The 17,028-nt window shown below is 41.5% G+C and overlaps 1 protein-coding gene across 4 annotated transcripts in view; it reads right to left on the reverse strand.

Annotated features, from left to right (window-relative positions):
* The window catches only part of LOC143322276 (polypeptide N-acetylgalactosaminyltransferase 18-like), a 148,240-nt gene that overhangs the window by 65,526 nt on the left and 65,686 nt on the right, over window positions 1-17,028 (reverse strand). For all 4 annotated transcript variants that reach the window (XM_076733379.1, XM_076733378.1, XM_076733377.1 and 1 more), the window contains exons 2-3: window positions 5,940-6,147; window positions 5,662-5,828 (exon numbers count right to left, since the gene is read on the reverse strand). In XM_076733379.1, coding sequence (XP_076589494.1) covers window positions 5,662-5,828; window positions 5,940-6,147 — 375 coding nt within the window. The remainder of the gene's footprint in view (window positions 1-5,661; window positions 5,829-5,939; window positions 6,148-17,028) is intronic.

Raw genomic sequence — 17,028 nt, forward strand, 5'->3', positions numbered from 1 at the left:
TAGCACAAGTTCAGAATATTTCTCAAGCTGCTGGGGATGATGGCATCAGGGCTGGGAGGACTGTAGGAATCATACAACATGTCTGCCAGTCAAGACTGCTGTAGTGTAAAATAGCTTCCAGCCTGTCTCCTTTCTCCTCTCGTGTCGGAAGGCTACGTTTCTGTAGCAGATCCATAAAGCTCTGGGATGTGCGCACTTTCTTTGCTCAAGTTGGACTATTTTCAACATGCTTAGACATGAATTTGCAGTGTTGTCCTCCACAGACATTACAATGAATTTGCATTTTGTCTTAACACCTGGTATGGCTTCATTGCACACTAGTCATGCTGTGATGCTGTACTTACTCATGGATGTGCTTTGATGCTTTACATGTTACTCTCAGCAACATACTCACAATGACAATGCTAACATGCGAATGCTAAGCAGGTGTAATGTTTGCCATCTGAACACAAATCATGAGCTGAGGCTGAAAGTCATTACTTTTGCAGGTAATTGGCCATAAAACAAAGTATTATGAAAACTCAACAAAGTTATTACACCGTGACATTTGCTGTCATTGTCATTGTCATTGAATACATTATCCACAAAATTTCATGGCGGTAAATACTTCACTAAAATCGTGGACTGATCGATGCCGCATGATGAGCCACAATGCTAGTATGGCTGAAAATACACTGTGATATAAATTGTGGGGCTCTTTCCACAACTGTCTGACATTTTACAGACCAAATAATTTACTGCTTCATTAAAAAGATATTTGTAAGATTGGATGACAGTGGAAATAATCGTTACTTGCAGTGCTAATTTTTGGAATAAATTGTTGAATTAGCGTAAGTTATGATCTAGAAATTTGGTTAAGAGTGAGACAAAGCGATTCAAAGTAATGTCACTGTGACATTAATGGAGGTTTGCATGGCTCAGTGATCTTTGATCAGCACTTTGGGGCTTTATGAATACAACCCCTGATGTCTCTGTTAATTTACTATTCTTGTGTCAACGCATAATGAGCGTGACTGCATTTCCACTTTTGCCTTCATCTAGCCTCAGTTGGCCCTCATTTGTCATAATTACACCATGTACAATCAATAAACTACAGTAATGATCATGCACTTTCACTTTCAGAGTTATCTTCCATCAATTACCTTCATTATGAATTACTGCCACGCAATTGTTATTCACCGCAAAGAAAAAGCATTAAATCACATTTCCGTTAACTTGAACAGCTGTAATGCATTAGGAGGGAGTAATTTGAGGTAAATGTTGAATCTATTTATCCCCTGGTTGCTCCGCTAATCAGCATTCAACCCTGTGCAGCTACCATAACTAAACTCTGATATACTGTATTATTGAAGAACAGAGGAGCAGTGAGAGACCCATAAAATCTGCAGGCGACGGTAGCAGACAGATTTCTCATAATGGTAATTATAGATTTGGCAGAAGTGAAATATGTTCCATAGTACGTGATGCAATTATTAACGCCACTTCTCTAACAGACAAGTTGCACCCGTGCCTCGCCTGTGACTGTTGTATTAAGTTTTAATCTGTTTTCATACAGCAGTGGTGCATCTAATGCCTGCGCATGTCCTGATCTTTGCGCACCATCCAAAGTATAATAAAAATAAGTGGGACATAAAATATAGACAGTCTAGGCCTTTGCTCACCTGCGGGAGTGAGTACTTACCGTAATTATTTAACTCTCGATCTATGCCCGATAATGTGAGGAAAAACTCCCAATCAAGCTGCTGTGAATTCATTTAACTCTGTATTTTGATATTACTTGACTGCAGTGTTGTAAGAGTTTAAACACATTCTACACTGCAAACGCACTATTTGGTCCAACGGCTTAAAGTGGCTAATGTTAGCAAAGCTTAGCTAATACTGTTACATAAGGCACATTACTTGTCAGCTGATTCACCTGATAACTCTTCACTTGTATTGTGTCCGTTAGCACTTGTTGCTCTCTGTAAGTCACATAACCTCTTTTGGCACGACATGTTTTAACACATGACCCAGGGCCCCACACTCTAAGGGGCCCCATATAGAACCCATAAGATCACACCCTACTTTCCTTTATTTCCAACCATTAATTTAATCTGACGGTTTGTTAACTTTTTCTGATTTTGAACACTTACAGTCGTATTGTGAAAGGTAGAAAATCTGTTAAAAAGATTTAATATCATGCAGTGGGCTCCACATCTGCTGTTTTCCTGTACCTCTCTAAAAAGTTGGCATTGACATGTTCCACAGTTTTGTCTGCTGGGCACACCTTGAGAAGACTGACTGAAAAGATTTTTCAAAAATGCTTAATTCTATTTAATTTGATATCAATGATTAGATCATGTAAGTTTTAGAATGCACTTGAAGTGGATTCGTGTCCCGTTTTGAATTAACCTTGGCAGGATTTTTTCAGTTAATAGGTTCCACTGTGCGACAGTCTAAAAGGCTCAGCTACTGCATGGTACAGTTTGTAAGGTGTGTGTGGCTGAGTGACTGCTGCTGTGGTTGAGCGAGCTGCAGATCATGGTGAATGTGAGTGGAGCAGAGAAAAGGTTAGCAGCGAGGTTGTCAGTAAATGTGCAGTGTAGGTCACAGTGCATAAAGGCTGCAGCTTCTTGGTTGTGACACATTGAAGATGATGCTGCAGAGTTTTTTTTTTGGTAGCAGTGACAATCAGCTTATCCTGCCTACATCGAGAGGTCACTATCTCTAGTGGAAAACCAAACAGAGAAAAGTACATGGTGCTAAAAGGGTGTCAGGTAGAGCTGTACCATGCAGTGGAAACACAGTATGGCTCCACAAACACATATTCAAAGCAGTTAAGTCTGCTTGAGGGGCTCTAGTTTCATGACAGTGTACCACACTGGTGATATGTGCTGGAGGAAAGATCAGCACATGCAAAGCTGTCAGTAAGCGATACTGAAAAGGTAGAAACAATTAAAAATAATGAGGTGGCTAATTCAATCAATTTCCTTCCTATGTCCATACGAAATAACAACCGACCTAAACATGGAAAGATTTTATTGATTGTGCCTATTATATTTCTGTGTCATGAAAACAGCAGGGGTAACAACAATCCACAAGAAGAATGTGAGCAGCACACTATCAGCAAATAACAAAAAACGGACCACTAATTCAGCAACTTTATTTTTGCAAGCCCTGTATAATATTCCTACAATATCCCTCCAGAGACTAATACATAATTGGAAAGGTTTAATGACTTAAAGGAATTGTTTGACATGTTGGAAAACACTTATTTTCAATGCAGTTTGGTTCAGTTTATTCACTAAACAGTTAAAATACAAGTGCAATCATATAAGCTATAATGGAAATATGTGAAATGGAACATCCTGATAAACTATCTGAAGCCTGAGAATAGACACTAAGTAGATCGAGGTCTTTAAAATATATGTTTACTATCAGGTATGAACCTAACCTAAATTAGAACCTCAGCAACTAAATGGTCCCGAGACATGTATTCCATCAGTCTAAGCATGGGTTAAATAGCTAAGATGCAATAAGTAGAGACATACGGTGATTGGAAAAAACAGTATAATTTAAAAGGATTGTAAAGAATTGGTTCAGATGTCCCCAGCTGTTCAGACTTTAACATATTTTAGTAGTAACTGCTGCCTTTGCCTTTGCCTCTTTTTGACAACAGACACAGATAATTACATTTTCAGTGTTATCAGTCTCATTCCACACCCATGGACCTCTGGAAACCACACGACAGCTTGTATATTTAAGTTTTTTTTTCTGTCCCTTATGTATGCGAGGGACATTATACAGTACACAAGCACCGTGAAAGATCTGACATTCAGCAAGTTGCAAAAGACTCTGGCCGTGAAAAAGAAGGTTAGTGGGAGCATTTACCTTGAACCATGATATGGCCTTCCTGCAGTAAAATCTGCAGTCTCTCAAGATAACTACGAAATGTATGGCACCATACAACATCACAGTAATTAGTAATTAGATTTAAGGTTAAAAGCACTTTAAGTGGAAGAAAAAGCCTCAACATGAAAAAATAAACCAAAATACTTGTTTATGTTTAACAACCAATGGATGATTTGCAATGACATCTCAGTAGGAAAGCTCCCCAAAGGGGCCCCATGTCATTCCCATCAAACTTGCATGATTTGTGTAACATTCTCGATGTCTAGATTGAAAGTCAACAAAGGAAAAGGAAGAGGAGTTATCCCTCTGGAAATTAAACACGAGAGAAAATAAAGAGGATGAGGAAAAAAAATAAAGCAAGACAGTGAGAAGTGGAGCAGATAATGACGATTAAGTATAACAGTCAATGACTGAATGCTGTTATTAAAATTGAGCCTTAACTAATAAGGGAGACACTTGAATAACTTCCGCTAGCAACTCAGCTAACTGAAGTGTGACATGCAGAGATGTCACAGTGATGAGCTAAATACCATAAACAGTCCATAGATGACGTGTCACCACAGGAGGACAGTAGTCCTCTCTCAGTACTCTCCTCTCTCTGTCACCCCTGTGTTGCTGTCCCCTGTTTCCTGTTTGCTAAGCTCAGTTTTTTCCGCCTCTGAAAGCAGCGCAGTGTTCACATGCAGCTTGTGACGTTTGGACATGAGGCCATGGCTTTTGCAGAACCGATGCTTTTTATGTTGACGAGCGGTGGCCTTATGATGTGGGTTATTTACAATTTCCATTGGTGTCAGATTATTTATAAGATAATGGTGATCAACGCTGGTTCATCACCATTATACCACCACTGTTTCTCCTTGCTTCCTGTTTTCATGCTAAGCTAAGTTAAGCATCCCCATTCCCAGCTCTAGCTTCATGTTTAATGCATGAGTGTGATATCAATCTACTGTAACTGTTGCAAAAAGTACTGTCAGTCTGTCTGTCCTATGCAAAACCTCCCCACATAACAGGGGACACTAATATTCCCATCACACCCTCGTTTGGATGGCCAGACATATCCAGCAGTGTAAATTACCACATATGGGAGGTGCTATTGAGAGTGCGTTGAACACACGTTGCCTCAGCACTACCTGCCATTTCACACAGCTTACTCCTGTGAAACTTGAAGCCATAGAGTTATAAAACAAGTAGAAGGACAATAACTTATTCTTCGCTCAGCATAGCTCACCACATGTGGTTTGTGCATGAAACATTCAAGCTGGTCCCCAAACTACAGAGCAGATTATGCCTCTTTTACAGTAGTTGTATTATGAATCTAAGGTCACTTCTCCAGAGATTGTTGAAAGGAATCTATTAACAGTGGATCCCATTCTGTTCATTTTATGCCTGCTAGTACAGCACACTTTGTTTCCCTCAAAAGGTTTCCTCTATGGACTGCTACACCTCAACAGATCAAAGTGAGTGAGAGTGAAAAATGATGCAGAAAACCAGTCAATGGGCAAATATATATATTGATAATACTATAAAATTCTCCTAGAAAGCCTATGACCAAGGGGTGAATGCTTTCAAGGAGAAGTATTGCTGCCAAGAGAGATATAAAAATGGGATCCACCTTTGAATCACACCTGAAATTGATTGCTCCCTGTGGATGGATGGAGGCATGAATGAGTGTTAGCGCTGCGTCTGTGGCTTAGCTTTAAGTTAAGGAAAAGTGGGCGTGCTGTCCAAGTATCATGAAAGTGAAATTACAGCAAGTTTTAGGATTCTTACAGCTGCTGCTGTGGTCATCCACCAGGATGATCTCTTTGAGCAGGTGTGATGGAGTCCTCTGGATGGCTGTGTGGACGGAGCGCAGCAGCACTGACAAGGCCTCGTTGACAAAGATGAAGATGACGCTCAGCTGAGGAAGGTCTGATGAGTATGACATGTTTCTGCACCTGAAACAGAGAGCCAGAGGCTTTCTTACTGGAGCGCCATCAAGGCTTGAACACCTATCAAAGGTGGAATCCATACAGATTAATCAATCACACATCAATCGACCGACTCACCCATCCGGTCGTAAATCTGGGATCGGCCTGGTGAGGGAGATGCGATCGCTAAGGTAGCCGTTGTAGCCATAGTACCGGAACTTCTTGAGGGCCACCCGCCGACTCTCGGGGCCCAGGTCGTGACCCCAGTGGTCGAACAGGGAGGAGGCGGAGTCTGCGGCTGCGTCTGACGAGGACGCAGCGTCTTCACCATCCTTCTGTGGGGTCTCTGTGGACAGAGAGGGAGAGACGCTGATGCGCTTTGGACAAGCTGGATTTTAAGGGAACATATTTCAGTATTTTCTCTGACAGTGTTCTCCTCCATCCATCACTAACCACTGTGCAACCAGATGCTGTGACAGCCAAGCTACCTGACGCTACGCTGTGGAGAAACTGAATGACAAATGAACTCCCTTCAGTTCTATTCACAGAGCTTGGCAGAAAAAATGACTGAGCGCTAAGGACGCTGTGTGGTAATCAAACAAACCCTGTGCTGAGGACTGAAATAATTTCAGCAGCACGGGGGAAGGGATGGAACACAAATGTGATGCGCAGTAACAAGGATTTTCATTGTCATTACAAGTAACTCATTCTGGCAGCCACGCCGATCAGTTTCTGCAGAGGTGGACACAAATCCACGATCGTGCCCAAGGAAACATTTTTTTTAAATCAGCGCTGTGTCCTGTGCTATGTGTGCAGCACCAGCCGCTTCCCATGCATGATGGAAAACAGAGAGTGTAAGAAAATATGCTTGAGGACTGGAAGGGAAAAAGAAACATTTGCAAACAACAGAAAGCGTACTTTGTGGTTTGAAATATTTATTTTTTAGGTGAATTATATCATGCAAGCAGACCAATAGGCTGCACTCATTCGAGCTTGTCATGATTTGAAATAGGGATGCAGAACGATGCTCTGCAGCTTCCCTGTCACCTCTGGAGCAAAGCAGCAGCAGAATCTGAATACAGCGGTCTGTTGTTGGTCCAAGTCATTGGGATCAACTGAGAGAATGCAACATTCATGAGGCTGAAGCATGCTAAAAATCCTCACTCAGGTGTGCTCAAGCCATGGAAACAAAGATTTACAGCTACAGTACGAGATTCCAGATCAACTGAGGGGATTTCTCCATTCACCTTCACAACTGCTTATGAATGTTTTGCCTGAAAAATGAAACAATCCCAATTAACAATACTTGTTTTCACTCACAATGAATGCTCCGAATGCTTAAAGAACAGCAGTTTGAATTATGGCCACTTTCTGTGTAATGTAAACTAGAATGACAGCGCAGCTGCTGTACATATTTTCTATTTATCGAAAGAGTATCAAGAAGTTTTTGGATGTACAGTATCTATGGGAAAAAGTGTCTAAGGCCAAAGTTTTGGCCTCTCGTCCACATGCAAACCAAAGGAAAATATCTCATTATGCATGCGCAGATTGTTCTTCTGTGGTAACTGACATATCGTTGATGTAGACTTTACTCCCACCCATTGGTTTGGCGCGCTTGTTTCAACATTTGGAGTTGTTTTTCCATTCTCATGTGGGAGTGAGAGTTTACATGGACAGCATCTGTTGCTTTTTTTTTTTTTTTAGCCTGGTATGAAAAACAGTTTTGGTCTTTTTAGCTAATTTCTGGATTCATGACAACTATACAGGGGTGAATTTTTATATAACTCACTTTAATTACGTTAAGGATTAAAGTTATGCTTAATTGTGGAAATGGACTCTGAGCTAGTTGCTAAATTTCAGCGTCATTTGGCCCATTTCAGCTCCACCCATACTCTACCTCTTTGGCTATTTTTCGATTAGCTGGAGTTTGATAAAGTCAGGCACTGCCAAGATGTCACTGAGCTTCACAATGACTCTTCAGGAACCTATGGGTGACGTCACAGAGGCTACGTCCATGTTGAGCTGAACATAACTGACTGACTAACTATGCAGTATTCATATGGTGATATAGTATTTTCTAGTATTTTACAACATAAAACCAAATCATTCAGATGCTCATTTAGAATAAAAGCCACGACTTCAAAAACAACACATATGTAGGGGGAACTATCACTGCAGAAAAATTACTAGAATTTTATTTATCTTCTTTTTCATCATTACAGTTTGGACCAAATTAACACACAGGTCAAGACAAACACCAGGGATGTACTGCACATCCTGTATATACTGATTTCTAAGCAAAACCGAATTTTGCTTTCAGTTTTATCTAAATATTCTGGTCCAAGTCTGTCAAACACCACTTTGTTTTTATCTTCTGCCCTCTAAACAGGCCTGCTCGAGGCACTTCATCCTTCTCTTCCTCCTGAGCTGAATGGGGCTTTTTTCATTAGTTTGAAGAGCAGTACTTCACTCTTTGGCAATAACATGTCCTCTCGTGGGTGAAAAGCCTCATAGCCTCATAATAAGCACCCTAAAAGCACTGCAAATGATTTTCTGTTACACTTTTCTTGGCCACCCATACATTATGACGCACCTTAAGTTTTGAGGAGTTTTAAGTCGACTCATTTGGGCAACTTTTTTAAATTGATATCTGACAGAATGAGGAATGTTGGTTGAAAAAAGCCATTTATATTCACTGATTTTAGTTAATGCATCGTGCTTTTTAGTTCTGGAGGACAGCAGGAATGACAGCGAGCACTCTGAAAGGTTTCTGAGTGTGGCCAAATTCTCAGGAGAGAAAAGGACAGATGCATCAGAGCAACTACACCTGTGAAGCTTTCTTGATGTTCGAGTAGAGAACAGATGAACAGAGGGAGTGTGTTGTGTCTTGCCCTGCACTGTGTATGACATATTTCATTATTAATTTAGTAGGACCCAGCTACCCTTTCCTGCATGGCTGGAGGCCATAGCTTACCTTTGGAGGAAAAGTCAGTGAAAATCAAGTAGAGCAATAGTGAAATTGTGACTATGTGTGTGTAGTACAGTATCTTCAGTAATGTATGCACATGAGTGTATGTGTACTTGCAGCAGGGACAGAGTGCATGTGTGCATGTACATGTGAGAGTCTTAATTTATAGTCCCTGTGTGTGTCCTTTACTGTGGACTGTCAGGAAATGTAATTGCAACTGACGAACAAATAACAAAGCACGATACCAGACAGATTCAACATTACAATTGTGAGTGTGTGTGTGTTTGTGCCCATGTATTAGTCATGTTGTGGGGACATAAATCTGTTTACACAATCACATTGTGGGGACTCGCCGTATTTATGGGGACAAAATGCAGCTTCTCATAATGTTAATCATTACATTTTAGGGTGAAGACTTGGGTTGAGGTCAGGGTAAGGAAATGAATCTGAATCTGTACATAAGTCTGTGTAATGTCCTCAAATGTGATGAAAACCTAGTGTGTGTGTGTGTGTGTGTGTGTGTGTTTGTGTGTGTATTTTGTCCTGACTGAAAGGTCAGTTAGTCTAGTGCAACATTTTGCAAAATATGGTTATTTACATTCTTTGTGACATTTGAGGAAAAAATCTTGAAGAAGAAAGTTTTTCTTTGTGTACAGATTAAAGCCAGACGTTTCAATTTGTGGGTTTTAGACAGATGAGCAGTAGTATGTTTTTTGTACTCTGGACAGGGCCAGATCAGCTGTTTCCCCCCGTTTCCATTCTTTATGCTAAGCTAGGCTAAGAACATCCTGACTCCAGAGCCATTTTGAGACTGGTATCCTTCTTGACCTCACCTGCCTTGCCCTCCTGTAAGTCTTTGTTTGGTTTGCTTTCTTGTCACTAAAATTACTGCACCAGTTCCTGGTCTGCATTTGGGTTCAATTCCTGTTTTTCGATGACACATATACAACAGACCTCTTCCCTACCTCTAGATGGGAAGATACAGAATGGAAAAAATAACCACTGTAACGTGTGACTTGTTGCCATAGCTCCACATGAATCAGTTTTATTTACGACTTACAGTATTTATCTTCTCCAGCACACAAACCACTCGCAATTACTCACAATTTCTACGTCCTCTTTCCTTACGCTGGCAGACCTGCTGGTTGTGCACACACACGGGACCTTGAAGGTCAGAGGTCAACCCCTACAAGTCCTGCTCACTGTTCAGTCTGGCAGCATCCAGGACTGCATTGTGATGGTAAACAGTAGAAATTTATCCTGTGACACTCTTGTTGGGGAAAGGAACTTGGCTGACTGCCAATGTCTGCTCAGCTATGATTACACACACACACACACACACACACACACACACACACACACACACACACACACACGAACACACACATGCAGAACACACAATGCACATGTACTGACAAAAATGGTCCAGAGAGAATGCGAGGTGGACAATTTTGAAAATAATTTCTCCAATTTTTCCTCACAAAAACAATGAAATGTACATTTACTGAATCGAAAATGTGCTTTAAAAACATTTATACATACAATAAAAAAATTCACTATCTCAGACCCATAAATGGACAGTAAGAACACAAAAGAGAGGGGAAAAAAAGGAAAATAGTAATTACAAGAGCGAGGATGATGGAAGAGAATGAGAAGAAGCCAGAGGATTCAGGGAAGTGACAAAATGAAAGTGCCGACAAGACGTGGAGCGAGTTATGAGAGAGTGATGAGAAGGAGGACAGGCAGAAAGACTGATGAGGAGTACAAGAGAATAAAGGGCTTGTGACAGAAGGTATTCATCCCTGGGCATCTGTAAACTAGGCGACCCTGAGCTCCGTCACATCAGCTTGCAGAGACACACTCAGTTATTGGCTCAGACACCGAGACAGCTCCCTGTCCACACACACACACACACACACACGAGGCATCACACTCGAACTCCCCACAACCTAATGGATTAGGAACGGGCAGCTCTGCTGGGTGACAATGTGTCTCACCTTGTCCTCCAGTCACTTTATGCAGAATTGGCGTTCTGTTGGCTCAGCACACATGAGGCTGCATGCCGCACGCTGCAGACCAGAGCTCAGACCCCAGCACACGCTGTCTTGGGGCTGCAGTCAAGACCAGAGCTATTCCACACCAGCAACAATGGGTTTAGGAAGGATTAACAGAAATGTAGGACCTCTGTGCTTGACCATAGGGGCTTTCACAAATTCATATATGAAAGGTTGAAGACAATGACACAATATATATGCAGACAACTTTTTTCATTGTGTGTCCTATGGAGAAAAGAAACAAATTCAGAGCTGCGGCTTTTATTCTGCATTTATTCTATCTGTCTTAGTGACAGAAGTAGAAATTTACAAACTGGAAATGTAGAGGTCTATCATAAAAACTACTTAAAACTGAAATATGTTGAATTAGTACACAATATAACCATCTGTATTTTGGAGATAGTCTCATGTTTTGCTAAGAAATGTTGATGCGGTTCATTAAACTGCAGCCATTAGATAGCATTTCTAAAGAGAATATGATTATCTTGCATTGTTTCATGTTTTACGGTTTGCTCTATTTTGTTTTCTGGTCTTGTTTTTGTTGTTCATTGTGTCCAGTGTTTCCTAGGGCAGACATGGAATGCCAGCCTTCATGTTAGTAAAGATTGGTAGACTGAACACACCAGGGACGACAACGGAAATAAAAATAAATGATGCATAAACAACATAAAGTCATGCATACAGTATGCCATTTCCTACATATAAAGTGGTGTTTATGAAAACAGAACGTGTTCTGCTTTTAGCGTTTCATCATTTCCACCTCATACTGCTGGTTTGAAATTATCATTGATTGCCATTCTGACGTTGACTGACATCTAACGTCTGAGATAAAAAGTCTCCCTGAAATGCCATTTACATACAAATAATTTGCAACATACATGCATGTAATTGCATGGAGTGGAGACCTGAAAACATTTCACCTCTCATCCGAGGGGCTTCTTCAGTTCTGACTGGTGGGGAGTCCCACGTATTTAACCTCTGTGGAGTCGTTATCAAGGTAATTGATTCCACCTGGTTTGTTTGTGCTCCTGGCTGTTGTGGTGGAAGTCATTAGCGTCACTGGAGTCACCCCTGACAAGGTGTAAACAACAGTCAGGGTTGTTACATGAGGCCAAATGTGAATGGTTGTTAAATCTCCTGGGAAAGGATAAAGGGCAACATTGTCGGTGGGGGTTAATTGGTGTCGTAGACCTCCTCTGCTGAGAGATGTTTTCTCTGTTTTTATGTAAATGGCCTCGTTCACTCCCTGTCCAAAACATGTACATTGTCCTGCAATGAGGGACCCTTTTCTTTAAGGTGGAGGTAAACTGCTGAGTCTTGACCTGAGGACTTGGCCCTCCTGTACTGAGTCATGCGTTTGCTCAGGTAGAACAGGGATGTGGTGTTTGTCCTCCACCTGAGTTTCTCAGATACACCAGATATGTATGAAATGACAGTGTTGTTACATCTGTTCTTTACCACCCACAATGTTGGTGTTCTTCCAGGATATTGCGGCTGTTTTTACAAAGGTCCTGTTAGGGTATCCACAATTTTTAAATGTATCTCTCAGATATCTGTGCTCGTTCTCCTTGGCCTGGACTGGCCTACTATCAGCTCGGTGTTACAGGGTTCTGATAACTCCTGCCTTATGCTCCAGCGGGCGGTTTCAATGATCCTAATCATTGAAACTACGACCTCCCAGGTATTTAATCTCCGCACCAGCCAGTGAGAAATGAAGAAGCCCCTTGGATGAAAGGCGAAACATTTTCAAGGTCCAGCTGTCCTTGATTCAACCCTCCTTGGATAACCTCATCCTGGATGACTAAGAATCTTCACAGATTACCACATATGACTCTGTATATGTGTACACACACCTTTTCGTAAAACGATCAGCAGAGGAAAAAGAGGCAGACAGGAAGTGGACTGATAAGATGCAGTTTTGAGTTGAGCATTGAGACATTGTATTACTCAAAGAACACTTGCATAACAATAATGTTGGCAGCAGGCTGTGTGTTGTGTTGAAGTTCATTATTTCAGAGTTTGTTTGGGGTGAGAAAAAAAAATGTAGAACTTGGCGAGCAGCCAACATGCATATCGCTGGCTGTTGTCCTGAGATCTCTCTCTCTCTCTCTCTTTGGGTTACTTGCTTCACTAAAACTGACAATGGTAATCGAGCAGAAGAGGCATTACAAGATACATAATCAGTACCATGAAGTACTGAGGCGAGATAAAATGGTCAGGTGATAATACCTATAGGAAAAATCTGTTTGAGTTACTTTCATTATTTATTATTGTTATTAGCCATACGTGCTTTCGTTCAGTGTGCTGATGACTCTCTCCCCCCATGACTTTATGGCTCTGTTTAGACACTTCAAACACTTGGTTAAGGTCGGGGAAAATGATTCTGGACAATACAGAGACTCAAGTGCATAAACCCTCTGGACTTGAGGTAAAGTTCAAAGATACAAGGTCTTTACTGGTAAACCAGGCAGTCATACACAGGAGATCAGTCTGAAACAAGCAAACAAAGCCAAGCTGGGAGTTGGCAAAACTCCAAAAACCAAATAACAAAGCTAAGTCAAAACCATGGGGACAAAAATGAGGGAAAATGCTGGACAGCGATGAACAGACAAGGATGAACAAAGGTAATCTAGCAGGGGAACAAGGAAATCAGAGGAGAATATTTATAGGGTTGACTAGTGGCATAATCGGGGGCAGGTGAGTCATGACAGATGGGTTGCAGTTGAATGGTCAAAAAAAAAAAAAAAAAATTACTTGAATGTTTTTGCTGAACACTTTTCCTTGACCTTGATGGAAAGTGTCATGAGATCAAGGAGACATGTGACGGAGAATTCATAAGGACTTAGGTACATCTTAGATACTTTTCCCCATGCATTCTTACCGTGTTGTATCATCATAAGAACCATGTCAAAATGATTGATTACTAAGGATGGATATGAAATGAAAGAGAATATGGGTCTGGATGTGGCAAGTGTGGGTGCTCAGGAGCTGCAGCACCACCTAAAACCAGGCATTCATAAAAACTATCAATTGATAAGGGAGAGAGAGAGAGAGAGAGAGAGAGAGAGAGAGAGAGAGAAAGAGAGAGAGAGAGAGAGAGAGAGAGAGCTCATGTCATGACGCCTAATGTCACTCTACAGTTCTGTGGTTTATCAGTGAAATGTATGAACTGCACCGCAGACTGCAGTCTCTGTAAACAGTGACAAACAGACAGATCTGTGTTTAGGCTTCACTCATCTCCTCTATGAAACGTCTGTATCCTCACTGCGCTGTATTATTATAAATTATGATAAACTGGTAGTGGGTCACATCTATTGCCCTCCTCCAGGCGCTGTCTCTCCCTCTTCATCTCCTTGCAGTTCTCATGCATTTGTTCACTGTTGGTTGCTTTGATATACAGTATGTTGGTGTTCAAATTTGCTGTCTGTGGTTGTGGAAACGTTCTCAAATTAAGATAAGATATGATAAAATAATACTTTATTATTCCAGCGTAGGAGAAATTAGGGTGTTACAGGCAGCAGCAAAAGTAGCAGGAATGTGCCAAATGTTTTTTAACAGTGTCCTAAATACTCCAAAGGACCTCAGTCTTCTTACCAGGTAGAGAAGACTTTGGCCCCTTCTGTACAGGACATCTGTGCTGTTTGTCCATTCCAGTTTGTTGTTGAGGTGGGAACCCAGGTATTTGTAATTCCCATCGGTCTCAATGTCCAAACCCTGGATGTTCATTGGTGTAGTCTGTGGTACCTTCCTCTGGAAATCTATCACCATCTTCTTTGTCTTGCTGGCATTTATGTGCAGGTGGTTCACTTCACACCATTTGACAAAGTTGCTGATGGCCTCCCTGTATTCCAATTCATTCCCCTGTGATACACATCCAACGATGGCTGTATCATCAGAGAACTTCTGGATGTGACAGCTGTCAGCGTTGTGTCTGAAGTCTGATGTGTACAGTGTGAAGAGAAAAGGAGAGAGCGCAGGCTTCCTACGTAAAAAAGACCGTTCGACTGAAACCCAGGTGTGGATTTTTGGTTTTTGTCTGGTTTTGGTCTCTACCAATTCCTGAGGGAAATATTTGTCTCTTTAGCTGCTAAATACTCCACTATGTTTACCAGTCTCTAAACTGTGTCTGCAGTTTGGCGCTGTGCAGGTGGTGTACAGTGGGTTTTTAGCTTTTTCACTGAAAGCAAAGGACAGGAATATAAAAAGCCCTTAGAGTGGAAAAATCTTGATAATGACATAATATGATGTGCAATACCTGTAATGTGGTCAGGTAAAGCACAGCTGAATGTTATTCATATCCCTGAAAAAGTTGAAGCATCATCCAGCTATATCTGCAACTACATTACCGTATTCACGAGTCCTGCAGTCCTGCTGTTTGAATCCTTGTGCAAATAACAGCTTGTGCCTGAGCTCAAAGCCCTGTAACTGCAGCTTCAGGAAAGTTCTGACAGTACTGGTAGTCACCATAGCTGCTTCCTGCACCACCTTTAAAAACAAGACATACACATCTTTCTGCTGGATATTTCTGTTCTGATTTCCACGTCACATAAAAATTCGATGCTTGTTTGGTTTGATGTAAAACCTGGCCAGCCCCTGCATACCAAACGCTCGCTAAATAACAGCTCGATAAGAGCTTGGCAGCTCGGTTGTCCGTTAAGTTTTGATTGACAGTGGACTGGTAGATGGGAAGATAAAGTGTTGGATGACATTTATTCTGTAGGAAGTAAGGAGGAGGCTTCTGGAGGCAAAAAGAGAAACCAAAATAATATTAAAGTCTAAACCGAACTGTGAACCAAATTCAGGATATCAACAAAAACAAACAAACAAAAAAAAACACACAATCTGGGTACCAGATGCGTGTTTGAACCAGATGTGCTCTAATCCAACTGCTAACTGGCAAGCATTTGTGTCACGCAATTCAGACACACAATACACACAAAACTAGTCACCAAAAAGTTGATGGAGATGTCTTTTGAGGACATTATTAACATGCAAATACAGGCCTGTTGGCGTGGAGGGGAACTGCTCCAGGGTTGTGTCGATGATTCAGTGCTGGATCAAAAATTCCTGGTCTGCTGTCTGTGAGTCAGCGTAACAGATGCTTCCAGCGTTTACTTATTCTTTTTAGAAACCTTTTCACCTTTTTGTAAAGATGCACGCCTCAATACAGCTCGTTTCTAAAGGCTCTCCACAAAATACTCTGCATACAGTACGCTCATCTTTGAGCACGTCAATTCAGGGGAACTGAATGTCGCTGAGAAAGGAGCATTCAGGATTTGGAGTTCATATCCTGTTTGCAATCAGCTCTTATTTTGATGGAGTGAAAGCACTGATACCAAGTGTTTACATCACCCATCTAGTGTTTGTTTTTATCCTCTGCATTCAGTCATACAGTGAATCCTCTGTTTATTCAGCCCCATTGGTTTATGTGTGGGATAGAAAGACGCACATAAACCGTTTAATGTCATCAAGACCTTAAATGGGACATGAGCCCGATTTGCAAAACACTGTGCGTGGATGTAAAGCCACTCAATTAGACCTCTGCGCCTCCTCTGTGTACTTCCAAGTTGCACATCAGCCCTACATTGAAACACTTGCTGCGGCGGCTGCTTCGCAGGAACCTATCCCAGCAGGCATTGCACTTGTAACACAAACATACACCCACTCACACCCAAGGATTTGAAAGAATTTGTTTTCGTGGAGAGAATCTCATTTGCTCAGCAAACCCTGCAACATTATCTCCCTCCAAAAGCTTTTTGTGTTCCAATATTTAAAGAGGCAAAAGGGAAAACACAGGCAATTCATTTGCCTTTTGTACTCACTCCGAGCCCCTTCACATCACACAACAGCTTCTTTTCATGTCACAGCGAGCGATGACTCACAAAAAGTGCCGTTTCAATTGTTTGCAGTGTGTTTGATTGTGTTGCCACAAGCATGTTCACACAAGACTCATTTGCAAAATGTTATGCTGCTCCCAGCTGGGGCAAGAAAAGAGCCCATCTGCACATCCCCCAAGTAGAGGAAACTAGTTTTTGCGAGTTTTGTCCGCTCCTTCTTGGGGTACAATGACACATACATAGTGACAGAATGAGAGAGCGAGTGTGTGTGTGACAGAGACAGGGGGGGATGGGGGCCTGCAGCATTTTGCAAAAGTTCACACATGATTAATTTAATCAAGCAGCGAGCAGATGGTGATCTCTGTCTT

Source organism: Chaetodon auriga, chromosome 6, assembly GCF_051107435.1.
Source record: "Chaetodon auriga isolate fChaAug3 chromosome 6, fChaAug3.hap1, whole genome shotgun sequence".
Lineage (NCBI taxonomy): Eukaryota > Metazoa > Chordata > Actinopteri > Chaetodontiformes > Chaetodontidae > Chaetodon > Chaetodon auriga.